Source organism: Coturnix japonica, chromosome 8 (genome assembly GCF_054131305.1).
Source record: "Coturnix japonica strain WE chromosome 8, WE-NBRP24, whole genome shotgun sequence".
NCBI lineage: Eukaryota > Metazoa > Chordata > Aves > Galliformes > Phasianidae > Coturnix > Coturnix japonica.
This window is the reverse complement of record NC_140670.1, coordinates 7896242-7909037: the sequence shown is the minus strand read 5'-3', so window position 1 is coordinate 7909037 and position 12796 is coordinate 7896242. Positions and strand designations below refer to the sequence as shown.

The following is a 12796-nucleotide window of genomic DNA, read 5'->3' as shown; positions in this document are numbered from 1 at the left end:
GCAAACCTTTTTTCTCTTCCAGTAGAAAACAAAGTGCAGCAGCCATCTGCTGACCACAGCAGAAATCAAACACTCCTTATTATGTTAAAAAATAATGACTCCAACTATATCACATTGCCCCCACAGGGTTTGATCCTAGTGAACTCTTATATAGCTAAAACAATTTTTCTTTCTAAACAAATCTTTCTAAACAATTGAGTGAACTGATTTCTAAAGGACTTCTGATATTGAAGACATCACACTAGCAGCTATGCCATTGAATGCAGTTACTTAACAATGCACTTTACTAGTTAATGATAGTAGTCTGCTTTCTAATCTGCATCTTTGCATTTTATGCCTATTAAAAAAAGAAAATCCCCTCCCTTGCCTTTTTTTGTCCTTACTGTATTCACTTAAAAGCCAGTCTACATCATGGTGTATGTGCTTCCAGGACAAATTATTTTGGGGAGAGATATTTGATCAAAGTTGTACTTCTCTGAATGTTGTATGTCTGCATCTGTAGTCTTCTGTGTTGATCTCCTGTTTCCAGTCAAAGGTGGTTTGTTTTACAGAGAATGAAAAATATCATGCCATTTGTAGTAGTGTGAAACAGTGTGCCAAGTGATGGTGGGATAACATAGTATTGAAATTCAGTAGGGCAACAACATGAGCTGTCTGTTTTTAAGCTCTTCCAACCTGTAAGCAGAGACATTGAGAAGCAGTGAGTCCATGGGATTATCTCCTAAGGTTGCAGCTTCTTGCCTGCTTTCTCTAGTAGGGTGGTTGTTCGCAGCAAGTCCCTGCCACCTCTGATAGCTATGCTTCCCGCTCCACAACACCTGACACTCATTACATGGCAGATGGAGATCGGCTCTGTCCATTTCTCACTGCTTGCCCAAATTTGCCTCCAGCACTCCATCCTGAAGCTGCATGGAGGCATCAGTTATCCCTTGAGGGGATGAGTACTGCAGAATGTCCTATCGTGCTGAGGTTTGGTGATGGTTCGTATGGGGGATGGTACCCAACAGCATTATGTTTTGTTGCAGACGGAGAAAGCTGACCGGCGACAGAACTTTGTCTCCCTTGCTTTACGTAAGCGCTACAGCTATCTGACTGAGCCTGGAATGAGTGAGTTGCTCTTACCAAAATACTAAACCATATATATGTGATTTTTCTTAAGAAGAGACATTTTTTCTATAAACGTTGTATTTGGTGTCACTTTGGAGAAAAAGAAAAACGGGGAAAAAAAAAACAAACAACTATCTGAAACAAAACTGTTGGATGGTCTGTGAAATTTTGTGTTGTGAGAGCTTGAAGAATCCTGACTGGCAAATGGCATGCACTAATTAAGTAAAAATATATATTTTTTAAATGCCTTGTAGATCCAGACAAATAGGATTACAGATTGCTTTCACAAGTAGTCTATTACTCTTCCCTTTGGGATGTTAGACTGAGCTGCTACACCTTCACATTGCTGATGGGAGTGATATGCAAAAGTTCAGCAAGACTAGAGAATGACGTTCAAATAAGCACTTAAATGTTTAGATGCTTAGCCAAAACAGACTCTCACATATTTTGTATCTCCCTCTTCTTTCTTGTCCTCTTCCCTTGTTCCTTTGTTCCCTGCAGATGCTTTCTATTCCTTGGCACCACATGTTGCTTCCTTTTAGACTTGTTCCCCTTCACTAGACCTGTGTCATTGCTTTCCTTCCTCATTAAATACAATATATTTGGCTTAGCTTTTATTCCTTCACCTTCCCTGCCTAAGGTTGACTGCCGTTATTCCCCATTGCCAGACTTTTTCTTATCTGTTTTCTGCCTCCATAACTTCTCAGTTGCTACCCTGCAACAGACCCTTTGGTATAATTCCATAAATCCATAGACAAGCTTCATCTTTTCTTGGGAGTTTCCACTGGATGGCTGCTGTTTAATTGTCCTATAAGATCTGTGGCTTCTTTGGATCAGATGTGCTCCAGAATATATTACACTTCTCAGACCTGGAAGAAGACTTCAAGCATATAACATCTGAAGAAGCTATCAGATCTACTGAGACTTCTTGATGGATTGTTAAGGTATTGTCAAAGGCTTCCTGGGAACCGAGACAGGGAAAACGAAGCTGCTTCAAATAAGTATGATGATTGTCTGTACTGCTTACAACTTTTTCAGGCTTCATTGGGGGAAAAAAAGTCAAAAATATATTCACCAGAGGTTCATTAAGTCTCACTTGCAAAAAGTGGAAGGAAAAAACAAACCCATGTAATGGGCTTTATTCTAAGGAAAATTATGTTGACATAGTAGAAGTCCTTGACCATTCTTCATTCTATCCCATGGGGCAGTGGTTTCTGCTTGTGGCGGTGAGCTACTTAAAAAGAGTATGCATAAATTATTGTATGCACCAGGAAAGATGCATTTCAGTTACCAGCTGCAAGCAAGGAAATGCAGTTTGCTGTACAGAAGGTAGTAAAATCTGTTTTCCGATAAAGTCTCGGATACAGAGGGATGGAAACTGCTAAGGCCAGAAGTGTTCAGTAGCCAAAAAGGGCTGTTTCAATTTAAAAACTTCATTCTTTAGAAACATGCCCTACTCTGAAGCCTGGCAAGATTGTGGGGATTGCTTTGCTATTTCAGAACAGTAAAACTGTCTAGTTTCCTGCTGCTTTGACTTGTGTCATAACGCATTTGTAAATCAGTCCTTTTTGTTTGTACCAGTTCTTCACAGCTGCCATACGGAGCACCAAGAAGGCATCTTAGATGTGTCTGACTTTGTGATTTAGGGAGAAAGAGCAGTTAAGAGGGCAGTTTGCTGGTTTGATTGCCTCACAAACCCAGTTGCAGCAGGATAGCTCATCACAGCTCAGTGGGGTCCCTCTAAAGGCATTTCCAAACACAAACTGCTGAACAAGTTGTTTTGATGTTCGTTATTTTCTGAATGATTTGGGGGTTTTGTTTTTTGGACTTGGGACAGTATGAACTTCTAGTGAATGTCAGCAGCTGCTGCTAATTAATCTTCATAGTAAAGTCTAGTTAATTTAATGGAATACACAGTGTTTTCTTCAGGGGGGAAAAGAAGTGTGTTTGTGCTTCAAATTAGAAACTGTGAGGAGAATGGAAAAATTGACTGTTTCTAGAAATAGGCTGTGCCACTCAGGCCTAGTATTCAAGCTCTCTTCAACCTTTATTTTCTAATAATGCCATATCACCAGCCATCCACATTGTGTTCTGAGTTTCAATTGGCTTTTGTAGGACCAGCACGTTTCTCCTTGCAGGATATGGACCTGTGGTATATAGAACACTTCTTTACAATTCTGTAAGTGTGTGTGCTTTAACAGCTTAGTATTAGCTTCTTTCACTGTAAGTTACTGTCTATAAGACAGTCCAAATAAGTTTGACAAATCATTACTTTAACTTCAGAGGAAGGTTTGTTAAATAAGTTATTTGGGTATTTCGGCTCAATTTCTAACTCAACTTTAAACAGAGGAGTTTTTTTTTAAAAAAAAAAAAAGACAAAAAAGCCTTTTAATTCACTTTCAGTATCAACTCTCTGAATGTTACTGTTGTATCAGAGGATATGTATGCTGTAATGGGATTCCCAGAAATGCTGTGTTCTGGCATGAGTACCTCCCGTGATGCAAAATGTGGTTGATGATTTGGTTTGAAATAGCTGTGAATAAAGCTAAGTGTTCTGGGGGGCGGTAACAGTTGACAGGTTTGGCCTTGCCAGGAATTTTTTGCATAATATATTGTTCTTTGACTGCTTTTCTAATGTTACCTTTTGAGAAATGCAAAGTTGAACAGGTCTGTCTTTGAGCTGATGCAAGAAATCTCCTCAAAAGGTACCAAGACACTACATCTTGTAGAAAAAGTGTACTCTTCTTTTGATGGCCACTTGTGAAATGGTTTTTTAAGACTTACATAATTTGTGCTTAATCCAGCATAAAAATTTATTAATGTGTGCTTGTTTTGACATGATATATTGTGCATGGACAAAAACTGAATCAGTTGCTTTGCTTGCTCACGTTTATCATATATCATACTTCCCGAATTTGATGTATGACATATGCTTCTTAAAATCATTTCATGTAAAGTTTTACTTTGATTTTACTTCTCTTTTTTTTTTTTTTTCCAAACAAAAGGTATATCGCATGAAAAGCAAACGCAAACATTCCTTTCCTTTCTTTATTTTTATTTTTTTTATAAAATACCAACTCAGAAAAGCTCTTGCTCTTATTGGCTTTGTGAGTGTGAAGCATATCCGAATTGTGCATGGGAGATATAGATTTGAATTTATTCCAGTTGCTTCACAGTTTGCACATTAATTGCCTGTCACTTAAAGGAATTTTGGGTTGTGCATGAAATAGTTCTGACTGGTTTAAAAAAAAAAAAAAAGAGAGAGATTTTAGCTATATAATGTCATTTTACACACGCTTATATTTTGTATAGGTTCAATATCTGAATAGAACAACACAGTCAACAAAAATTATTAATAGGGTAATTCTAGTAGTTGTGCAAATCAAACATACCTGAACAGGCAAAATAGCACTGATCTGAGTATTTCAGAATTAGCACATCAGAAAGTCAATAGGAAGTAAGAGAAGAATCTTGATGTGTTTTTTATTTTTACCTTTTGGATTTCTTCTTTGTGATTTCTGGTCTTCATTATTTGCAAACTCAATTGCTATGTGCTTTCTGTCTTTCATTTCATGTTGCTTTTTGTTTTGGACCAATCGTCAGTACATGGCTCCATTCATATTTATTTCCTTTTTAACTCTTCTTTTGCCTCCTCCATCCTAACTCATGCAAACAGTTGTACTTGCTTTTTGTAATATTACAACGTTTACTGACCAATTTTCTTCTCTGGTCTCTCTGTTTTCCAATCATTTTTGTTGATTTTATGTTTGATTTTAATTTAACAATTTAAGAAACAGTTGAACGGAGTGCAGGAGCAACAAGATCCCTACCTGCTACTTACTCATACAAGCCATTCTTTTCAACACGGCCATATCAGTCATGGACAACAGCTCCAATTACAGTGCCTGGGCAAACCAAATCAGGCTTCACTTCCTTATCAAGCTCTTCCTCTAACACTCCTACAGCTTCCCCATTAAAATCAATATGGTCTGTTTCTTCTGCTTCTCCAATCAAATCCACATTAGGAGCTTCTACCACATCATCAGTTAAATCTGTTAGTGATGTAGCATCTCCGATTAGATCATTTCGGACAATCTCCTCACCAATAAAAACTGTGGTTTCGCAGCCTCCATACAATATGCAGGTTACTTCAGGTTCTTTCGTCAGAGCTCCTGCAGTAACAGAAGCTGCTAGCCTAAAAGGGCTGGCATCCACTACCACATTCCCCCCTCGGACATCTCCTGTGACTACAGCTGGGTCTCTCTTGGAGAGATCATCCATAACCATGACGCCTCCAGCATCCCCCAAATCCAACATTAACATGTACTCTTCAAGTTTGCCTCTTAAATCGGTCATCACATCAGCATCCTCACTTTTATCGTCCCCTCTAAAGTCAGTGGTGTCACCTGCTAAGTCAGCAGTTGATGCTGTTTCATCTTCTAAGGTCATGATGGCCTCGTCTCTCTCGTCGCCAGCAAAACATGTAGCTGGGCACACAGATGTACCATTACTTAATGGGTCTTTGTCACCGCTGAAATACCCATCTTCTTCCAACTTAATAAATGGATCCAAAGCTGCAGCTGTTTTCCAAGACAAGATTGCTGCAGCTGCACATTCTGCAAGTTGTGCTGCTAGCGCAGTTGCTGACACGGCTGAGAGAGTGTTTTCAACTGCTTCAACAATGTCATTTTCTCCACTCAGGTCATTTGTGTCTTCAGCACCATCAGCTCTCCAGTCAATAAGAACTCCTCCTGCAGGTGCTTTGTATACAGCCCTTGGGTCAATATCAGCAACTACCTCATCAGTAACTTCATCAACAATAACAGTGCCGGTATATTCTGTAGTCAATGTTTTGTCTGAACCAGCATTAAAGAAGCTCCCAGAGTCATCTCCACTTACAAAATCAGCTGCTGCGTTACTGTCACCTATTAAAACATTGACTACAGAGGCACGCACGCAACCTCCCTTTAATCGAACTTCATCTCCAATAAAATCATCCTTGTTCTTAGCACCCTCTGCTCTCAAATTGTCCACGCCATCTTCTTTATCCTCCAGTCAGGAGATACTGAAAGATGTTGCTGAAATGAAAGAGGATCTAATAAGAATGACTGCAATATTGCAGACAGATGTCGCGGAGGACAAACCGTTCCATCCCGAGATACCAAAAGAGGGTAGAATTGATGATGAAGAGCCCTTTAAAATTGTTGAGAAAGTAAAAGAGGACTTAGTAAAAGTTAGTGAGATACTGAAAAAAGATGTATGTTTAGAAAGTAAAGGGTCGGCTAAAGTATCTAAAAGCGATCAAGGACATCTCTCTGAGGATGACTGGGTAGAGTTCAGTACAGAGGAGATTGATGAAGCAAGACAGCAAGCTTTGACAAGCCCTCCTATGTCTGTTCCAGAGAAGGCCCAAATTAAAACTAAAACTGTGTCGGAAAAGGATTATAACTTATCAAAAGTTATTGATTACTTAGCAAATGATATCGGTAGCAGTTCATTAACAAACATAAAGTACAAGTTTGAAGAGGGGAAAAAAGAAGGTGAAGAGAGACAAAAACGCATTCTAAAGCCAGCCATTGCTTTGCAGGAACACAAACTCAAAATGCCTCCTGCCTCCATGAGGCCTTCAACATCAGAAAAGGAGTTGTGTAAAATTGCAGATTCCTTTTTTGGAACAGATACAATTTTAGAGTCTCCGGATGACTTTTCTCAACACGATCAAGACAAAAGTCCCTTATCTGACAGTGGCTTTGAAACAAGGAGTGAAAAAACACCTTCTGCCCCTCAAAGTGCTGAAAGCACGGGGCCAAAACCACTTTTCCATGATGTACCCATCCCTCCCGTCATTACAGAAACAAGAACTGAGGTAGTTCATGTTATCCGTAGCTATGAACCGTCGTCTGAAGAAATTCCAGAGCAGAAAGCAGAGGAACTACCGGCCGCAAAGCCTGCCCCTGCTTTCATGGAGCTGGAGCAAAAGCCTTCCGGGTCTATTAAAGAGAAGGTTAAAGCCTTTCAAATGAAAGCTAGCAGCAGTGAGGAAGATGACCACAAGTGTGTCCTTAGCAAAGGTGTCCGAGTAAAAGAAGAAACTCACATCACTACGACGACTAGGATGGTTTATCATAAACCTCCATGCACTGAAAGCACGTCAGAAAGAATTGAGGAAACAATGTCTGTTCATGACATAATGAAAGCCTTTCAGTCTGGACGTGACCCTTCCAAAGAACTGGCAGGTCTGTTTGAACATAAATCATCAGTAACAGCCGATGTTAGCAAGTCTGCTGAAACTTCACCACAACATGCAGAGAAGGACAGCAAAATGAAACCCAAACTGGAGCGAATAATAGAGGTCCATATTGAAAAAGGTAATCAGGCTGAACCTACTGAAGTGATTATTAGAGAAACAAAAAAGCATCCAGAAAAGGAAATGTATGTATATCAGAAAGACTTACCTCGGGGAGATATTAACTTAAAAGAGTTGGAAAAACATGATGCTTTTCCTTGTTCAGATGAACAAGGTCAGCAAGAAGAAGAGGAGCTCACAGCCGAAGAGTCACTTCCTTCTTATCTGGAATCCTCTAGAGTTAACACTCCCGTGTCCCAGGAAGAAGACAGTCGCCCTAGTTCTGCTCAACTCATGTCTGATGACTCTTACAAAACACTGAAGCTTTTGAGTCAGCACTCAATAGAATACCATGATGATGAGTTGTCAGAACTAAGAGGGGAGTCTTACAGGTTTGCTGAGAAAATGCTTCTTTCAGAAAAGCTAGATGTTTCTCAGTCTGATACTGAGGAGTCAGTTACTGATCATGCTCTACCCCTTAGTGCAGAGTTGCAGGGGTCTGATAAACGATGCAGAGAAAAAGTAGCTACTGCCCCTAAAAAAGAGATTCTCTCCAAAATCTATAAAGATGTATCTGAAAATGGTGTGGGTAAAATGTCTAAAGATGATCATTATGATAAAGTGACAGTATTACACTACACTGGAGATGTTAGTAGTCCAAAACATGCGATGTGGATGCGCTTTACTGAGGACAGATTAGACAGAGGTAGAGAAAAGTTGATGTATGAAGACAGGGTGGACAGGACTGTTAAGGAGGCAGAAGAAAAACTGACTGAAGTATCACAGTTTTTTCGGGATAAAACAGAGAAGTTGAATGATGAGCTACAGTCTCCAGAGAAAAAACAGCATAAAAAAAATGGCAAAGAAATACATTCTAGTCAGAGCTCTGCCAGCAGCAGCCCTGAGAAGGTTCTACTATCTGAATTACCAGCGTCTGGTGATGACTGGAGTAAAGCAAAGCAGTTTGCTCGCGATGGGAAATGCTTTCCCAAAGTGGATGAAAGAAAAGTGTCCAGTTTGCCCAGCAGTCCTGAAAAAAGGATATTTGTGCAACCAGCAGAGGACTCTAAACAAACTATGGAACACAAAAGAAGTGCTCAGCAGACTGGAGTACCTGAGGTTTCACAGGCTGGATTTCAGCTGAAGCAATCAAAGCTCAGTTCCATTAGGCTGAAGTTTGAACAAAGTATAAGTCCAAAGAGTAAAGACCCAACTCAAGAAGAAAAAAAAATGGACAGCCAGTCCAAAATTCCGGTAAAGAAGTTGCAAGAAAGTAAGTTACCAGTTTACCAGTTTTATTCTAGAGAGAAACACGCCAAGCAGGTGGAGCTCATTGATGGAAGTGCAGCTTTACAGAAAGAGGTGAAAATACAGGAAGATTTTATCCCAGGTAAAGGAAAAGCTATAGAAGAATTTTGTGCTTCAGACACACAAAAGCAAAGAACTGAAACAAGTAAAAGTGTGCCAGAGTACTTTTCAGAACCACAGACGAAAGACCTGGTATATGGCTCAGACTCAACAACGAAGGGACACTGGGACAAAAAAATCTATAGGACGTGGGAAAGTCCTGGAACTTCTAATCATAAAGCGCAAAAAGAGAAGCTTTCACATGTACTGGTTCCAGATACAGTAAAGGAAAACCATGTTGATCACATTGAAGCTGACAAAAAAAGTGAATTTATTACTCTGACAGAGCACAAACTGGCAGCAAATGGCATTCATTCAGAAGAAGTGAAAGAAATGACTGTAAAATCTCCCTCAAAAAAGGTTTTATACAGAGAATTTGTTGTCAGGGAGGGGGAACATAATGGTGAAATAGCTGATAAAATATCCAGAAGGAAAGAAGAAATTTCTGTGTCCCATATTCCAGTCAGGATTGTTGAGGAGAAGAGAACCATGCTTGATGGTGTTTATCAACTTTCAGCTAAAGTATCTCAGTCAGCTGTGATTAAGGAGAAAGTTGAGAGAGAGATAGATTACGTGGAAGATGAGCAAGTAAAGCATTCAGAAATCAGAAGAGTTACCAAGCAGCAGAGCTCGATAGGTCTAAGTCCTTCTGTTGAGGAAACTGAGTTATCCCCTAGCAAATCACCAGATTCTCTAGAATTTAGTCCAGGAAAGGAATCTCCTTCGAGTGAGTTAGTTGACCCTGGTGCCAGTGATTACTTGGATAAAGTTGCACCATTAGTAAGTACTGAGGGAGTGAAAGAAATTAAGACCTTACCTGTTTATGTCAGTTTTGTTCAAGTAGGAAAGCAATATGAGAAAGAGGTGCAACAGGGAAATATTAAAAAAATTGTCAGTCAGGAAAGTAAGACAGTACAAGAGACGAGGGGGACCTTTTACACGACTAGACAGCAAAAGCAACCTCCTTCTCCACAAGGTAGTCCAGAAGATGATACACTAGAACAGGTGTCCTTTATAGATAGCTCTGGCAAAAGTCCTTTAACACCAGAAACACCAAGTTCAGAGGAAGTGAGTTACGAGTTTACGTCTAAAACACCTGACTCACTAATAGCATATATCCCAGGCAAACCCAGTCCTATACCTGAGGTTTCTGAGGAATCAGAGGAGGAAGCAGAGGCTAAGTCAACCTCTGTAAAACAGGCAGAAGTTCAGGAACCACAGACTGACAAATCATTACCTAACCATATAAATAAGGACTCTAACAAAAGACCGAAAGGTAACAGAGTTGCCTACATTGAATTCCCACCTCCACCACCGCTGGATGCAGATCAAGGCGAGTCAGAAAAGAAGCCTCAGTATTCTACTGAGAGTGAAATGGAGATGACGGAAGTGAACCTGCAGGATGAACATGACAAATGTCAACTGGCTGAGCCAGTCATACGAGTACAGCCACCGTCTCCTGTGCCACCGGGAGCAGATGTCAGTGACTCCAGTGACGATGAATCTCTCTATCAACCTGTTCCACTTAAAAAGTACACATTCAAACTGAAAGAACTGGAAGATGACCAGAAGGAAAGCTCAAAACCCAGAACCCCCGAAAAGATTGAGAAACAGAAAGAGTTAGGACACCCCACTTCTGGGAAACCTAGTGAGTTTGACGTTGGGCTTGATTCACCCCAGAATGATGTAGTGCAAAATGGGAATAATAATGACCAGTCTGTCACAGAGTGTTCCATAGCAACCACTGCAGAATTCTCCCATGATACCGATGCGACTGAGATTGACTCTCTTGACGGTTATGATTTGCAAGATGAAGATGATGGTTTAACTGAGAGTGATTCTAAACTTGCAGGTCCGGCAGTTGAAACCAAAAAGGACGTATGGACTACAGAAGGTATTCTAAAGCAGACTGATCGCTGCTTTAGCCAGAGTAAACTTGAAGTCATTGAGGAGGAAGGCAAGGTAGGCCCCGAAGAAGACAAGGTGCCTTCAAAAGTTCCAGCTTCTGAAAAAGCCGGAGATAAAAGCGAACAGAAGTCAGGGGCGCAGTTTTTCACTTTGGAAGGCAGACACCCTGACAGGACTGTGTTTCCCGATTCATATTTCAGTTACAAAGTAGATGAAGAATTCGCAACACCTTTCAAAACTGTGGCCACTAAGAGTCTAGATTTTGACCCGTGGTCCAATAACCGAGGTGACGACGAAGTGTTTGAGACTAAATCAAGGGATGATGAGGCTAAGCCATTTGGTCTGGCAGTGGAAGACAGATCTCAAGCAACAACACCTGATACAACTCCAGCCAGAACTCCAACAGATGAGAGTACGCCAACTAGCGAGCCCAACCCCTTCCCATTTCATGAAGGGAAGATGTTTGAGATGACTCGCAGTGGTGCAATTGACATGAGCAAGAGGGATTTTGTTGAAGAAAGACTCCAATTTTTTCAGATTGGTGAGCATACTTCTGAAGGGAAGTCAGGGGACAAGGGGGAAGGGGATAAAAGTACAGTCACTGCCATCACACAGCCACAGGCAGGGGACAACACTGTAGAAACAAACCTAGAGAGACCAGTAGAAACACCAGCAGTTGAACATAAGCCCATCATCCAGGCCAGTGGAGATTGCATGGAACAAACACTTGGTAGTAACTCACTGGAAAAGTCATCGGCAGCTGTAAATGCTTCTAAAGTTGATCCCAAATTGCGCACGCCAATTAAAATGGGAATTTCTGCTTCCACCATGACTCTGAAGAAAGATGGTCCTGGCGAAGTGACAGATAAGATAGAAGCTGTGATGCCATGTGGTCAGGGATTAGAAAATGAAACTGTAGCAGTGATTGCGAGTTCAGCTTCTAGCGAGACAAGCTGTAGGCAAACAGAAAACACTGAGTTTCCAAAAGATAATTTTAATAACAACAACAATTTGGATTCATCTGCAGTCTCTACAGATGATATTACCTGTAATGTAGTGCTAAAAGAACATTCGGAACCAAAATGTTCCCTGCAGAAAGCTAACCAAGCAAAAAGCGCTTCAGGAAAAAGTGCAGGGACAACACAAGGACACAGAGTAAGAGAGAAACAAAAAGCACATGGAGAGCAGCAAAAGTCAACAGAGTTGGTAGGGGCTAGAGGAAAATCAAAACTTCCTGTAAAGGCCAGCTCAGTAAAAGAAGCCTTTCCACAAAATAATCTCCAAAGCAATACAGGGAGTAAAGTGAGACAGGCTAGTAAGCCTGACAAAGCAAAACAAGATAATACTCCTCCCTGTCTAGAAGGAAGGTCTAGGATTCCTGTAAAAAATACGCGTAGGAGTAATCTATCTAGAAAACCTCCGGCCCTACCAAAGCAAGAGCAGGTAGAGAAAGAAAAAACAAAACAGCTTCCTTCTAAATTACCAGTAAAGGTAAGATCTACCTCCGTCACAATGGCAACAGTTAAAGTAAAAAAAAGTCAGCTTAGGGAAGTGTGTAAACATTCAATTGAATATTTTAAGGGAATTAGTGGTGAGACGTTAAAGCTTGTGGATCGTCTATCTGATGAAGAGAAAAAGATGCAGTCAGAGGTCTCTGACGATGAAGAAGACAGTACATCAAGGAACACATCACTGTCAGAAGCTACTCAAGTTTACCTGCCTTCCATTACATCGAAGTCTGCTAGAGATATGAGAACAGAGGCAGCATCTATAAAAACAAAGATTGAAAAGGCCGACAGTGAGAGGAGGAGGAGTAAGAGGACTGGTGAGAATGAAGGCAGTCAGGTTTCTGGAGCTCTCATGGCTCACCTCGTGGAGATCAAGCCTAGTTTGTAAAACTTTCAACTTGTTGATCCTAGTGCATGAACTGTTGTGATTGCCTGTGAAGTGACTTAACCGTAGTTTTCATTCTGTCATTGTCATCTGTATGTGCTGTCTTATACTCTTCTTTCTTCCTTTAAACGAATC

At 40.6% G+C, this 12796-nt stretch overlaps 1 protein-coding gene across 50 annotated transcripts in view; it reads left to right on the top strand.

Annotated features, from left to right (window-relative positions):
• Positions 1 to 12796, top strand: part of ANK3 (ankyrin 3) — a 327597-nt gene that overhangs the window by 291096 nt on the left and 23705 nt on the right. For 17 of the 50 annotated variants that reach the window (XM_085553950.1, XM_085553943.1, XM_085553947.1 and 14 more), the window contains 3 exons: positions 1026 to 1107; positions 4899 to 7475; positions 10713 to 11309. In XM_085553950.1, coding sequence (XP_085410076.1) covers positions 1026 to 1107; positions 4899 to 7475; positions 10713 to 11309 — 3256 coding nt within the window. Of the gene's footprint in view, positions 1 to 1025; positions 1108 to 4898; positions 12594 to 12796 lie in introns of all 50 variants that reach the window. The other 33 variants (XM_085553966.1, XM_085553975.1, XM_085553969.1 and 30 more) reach the window with 7 other exon arrangements.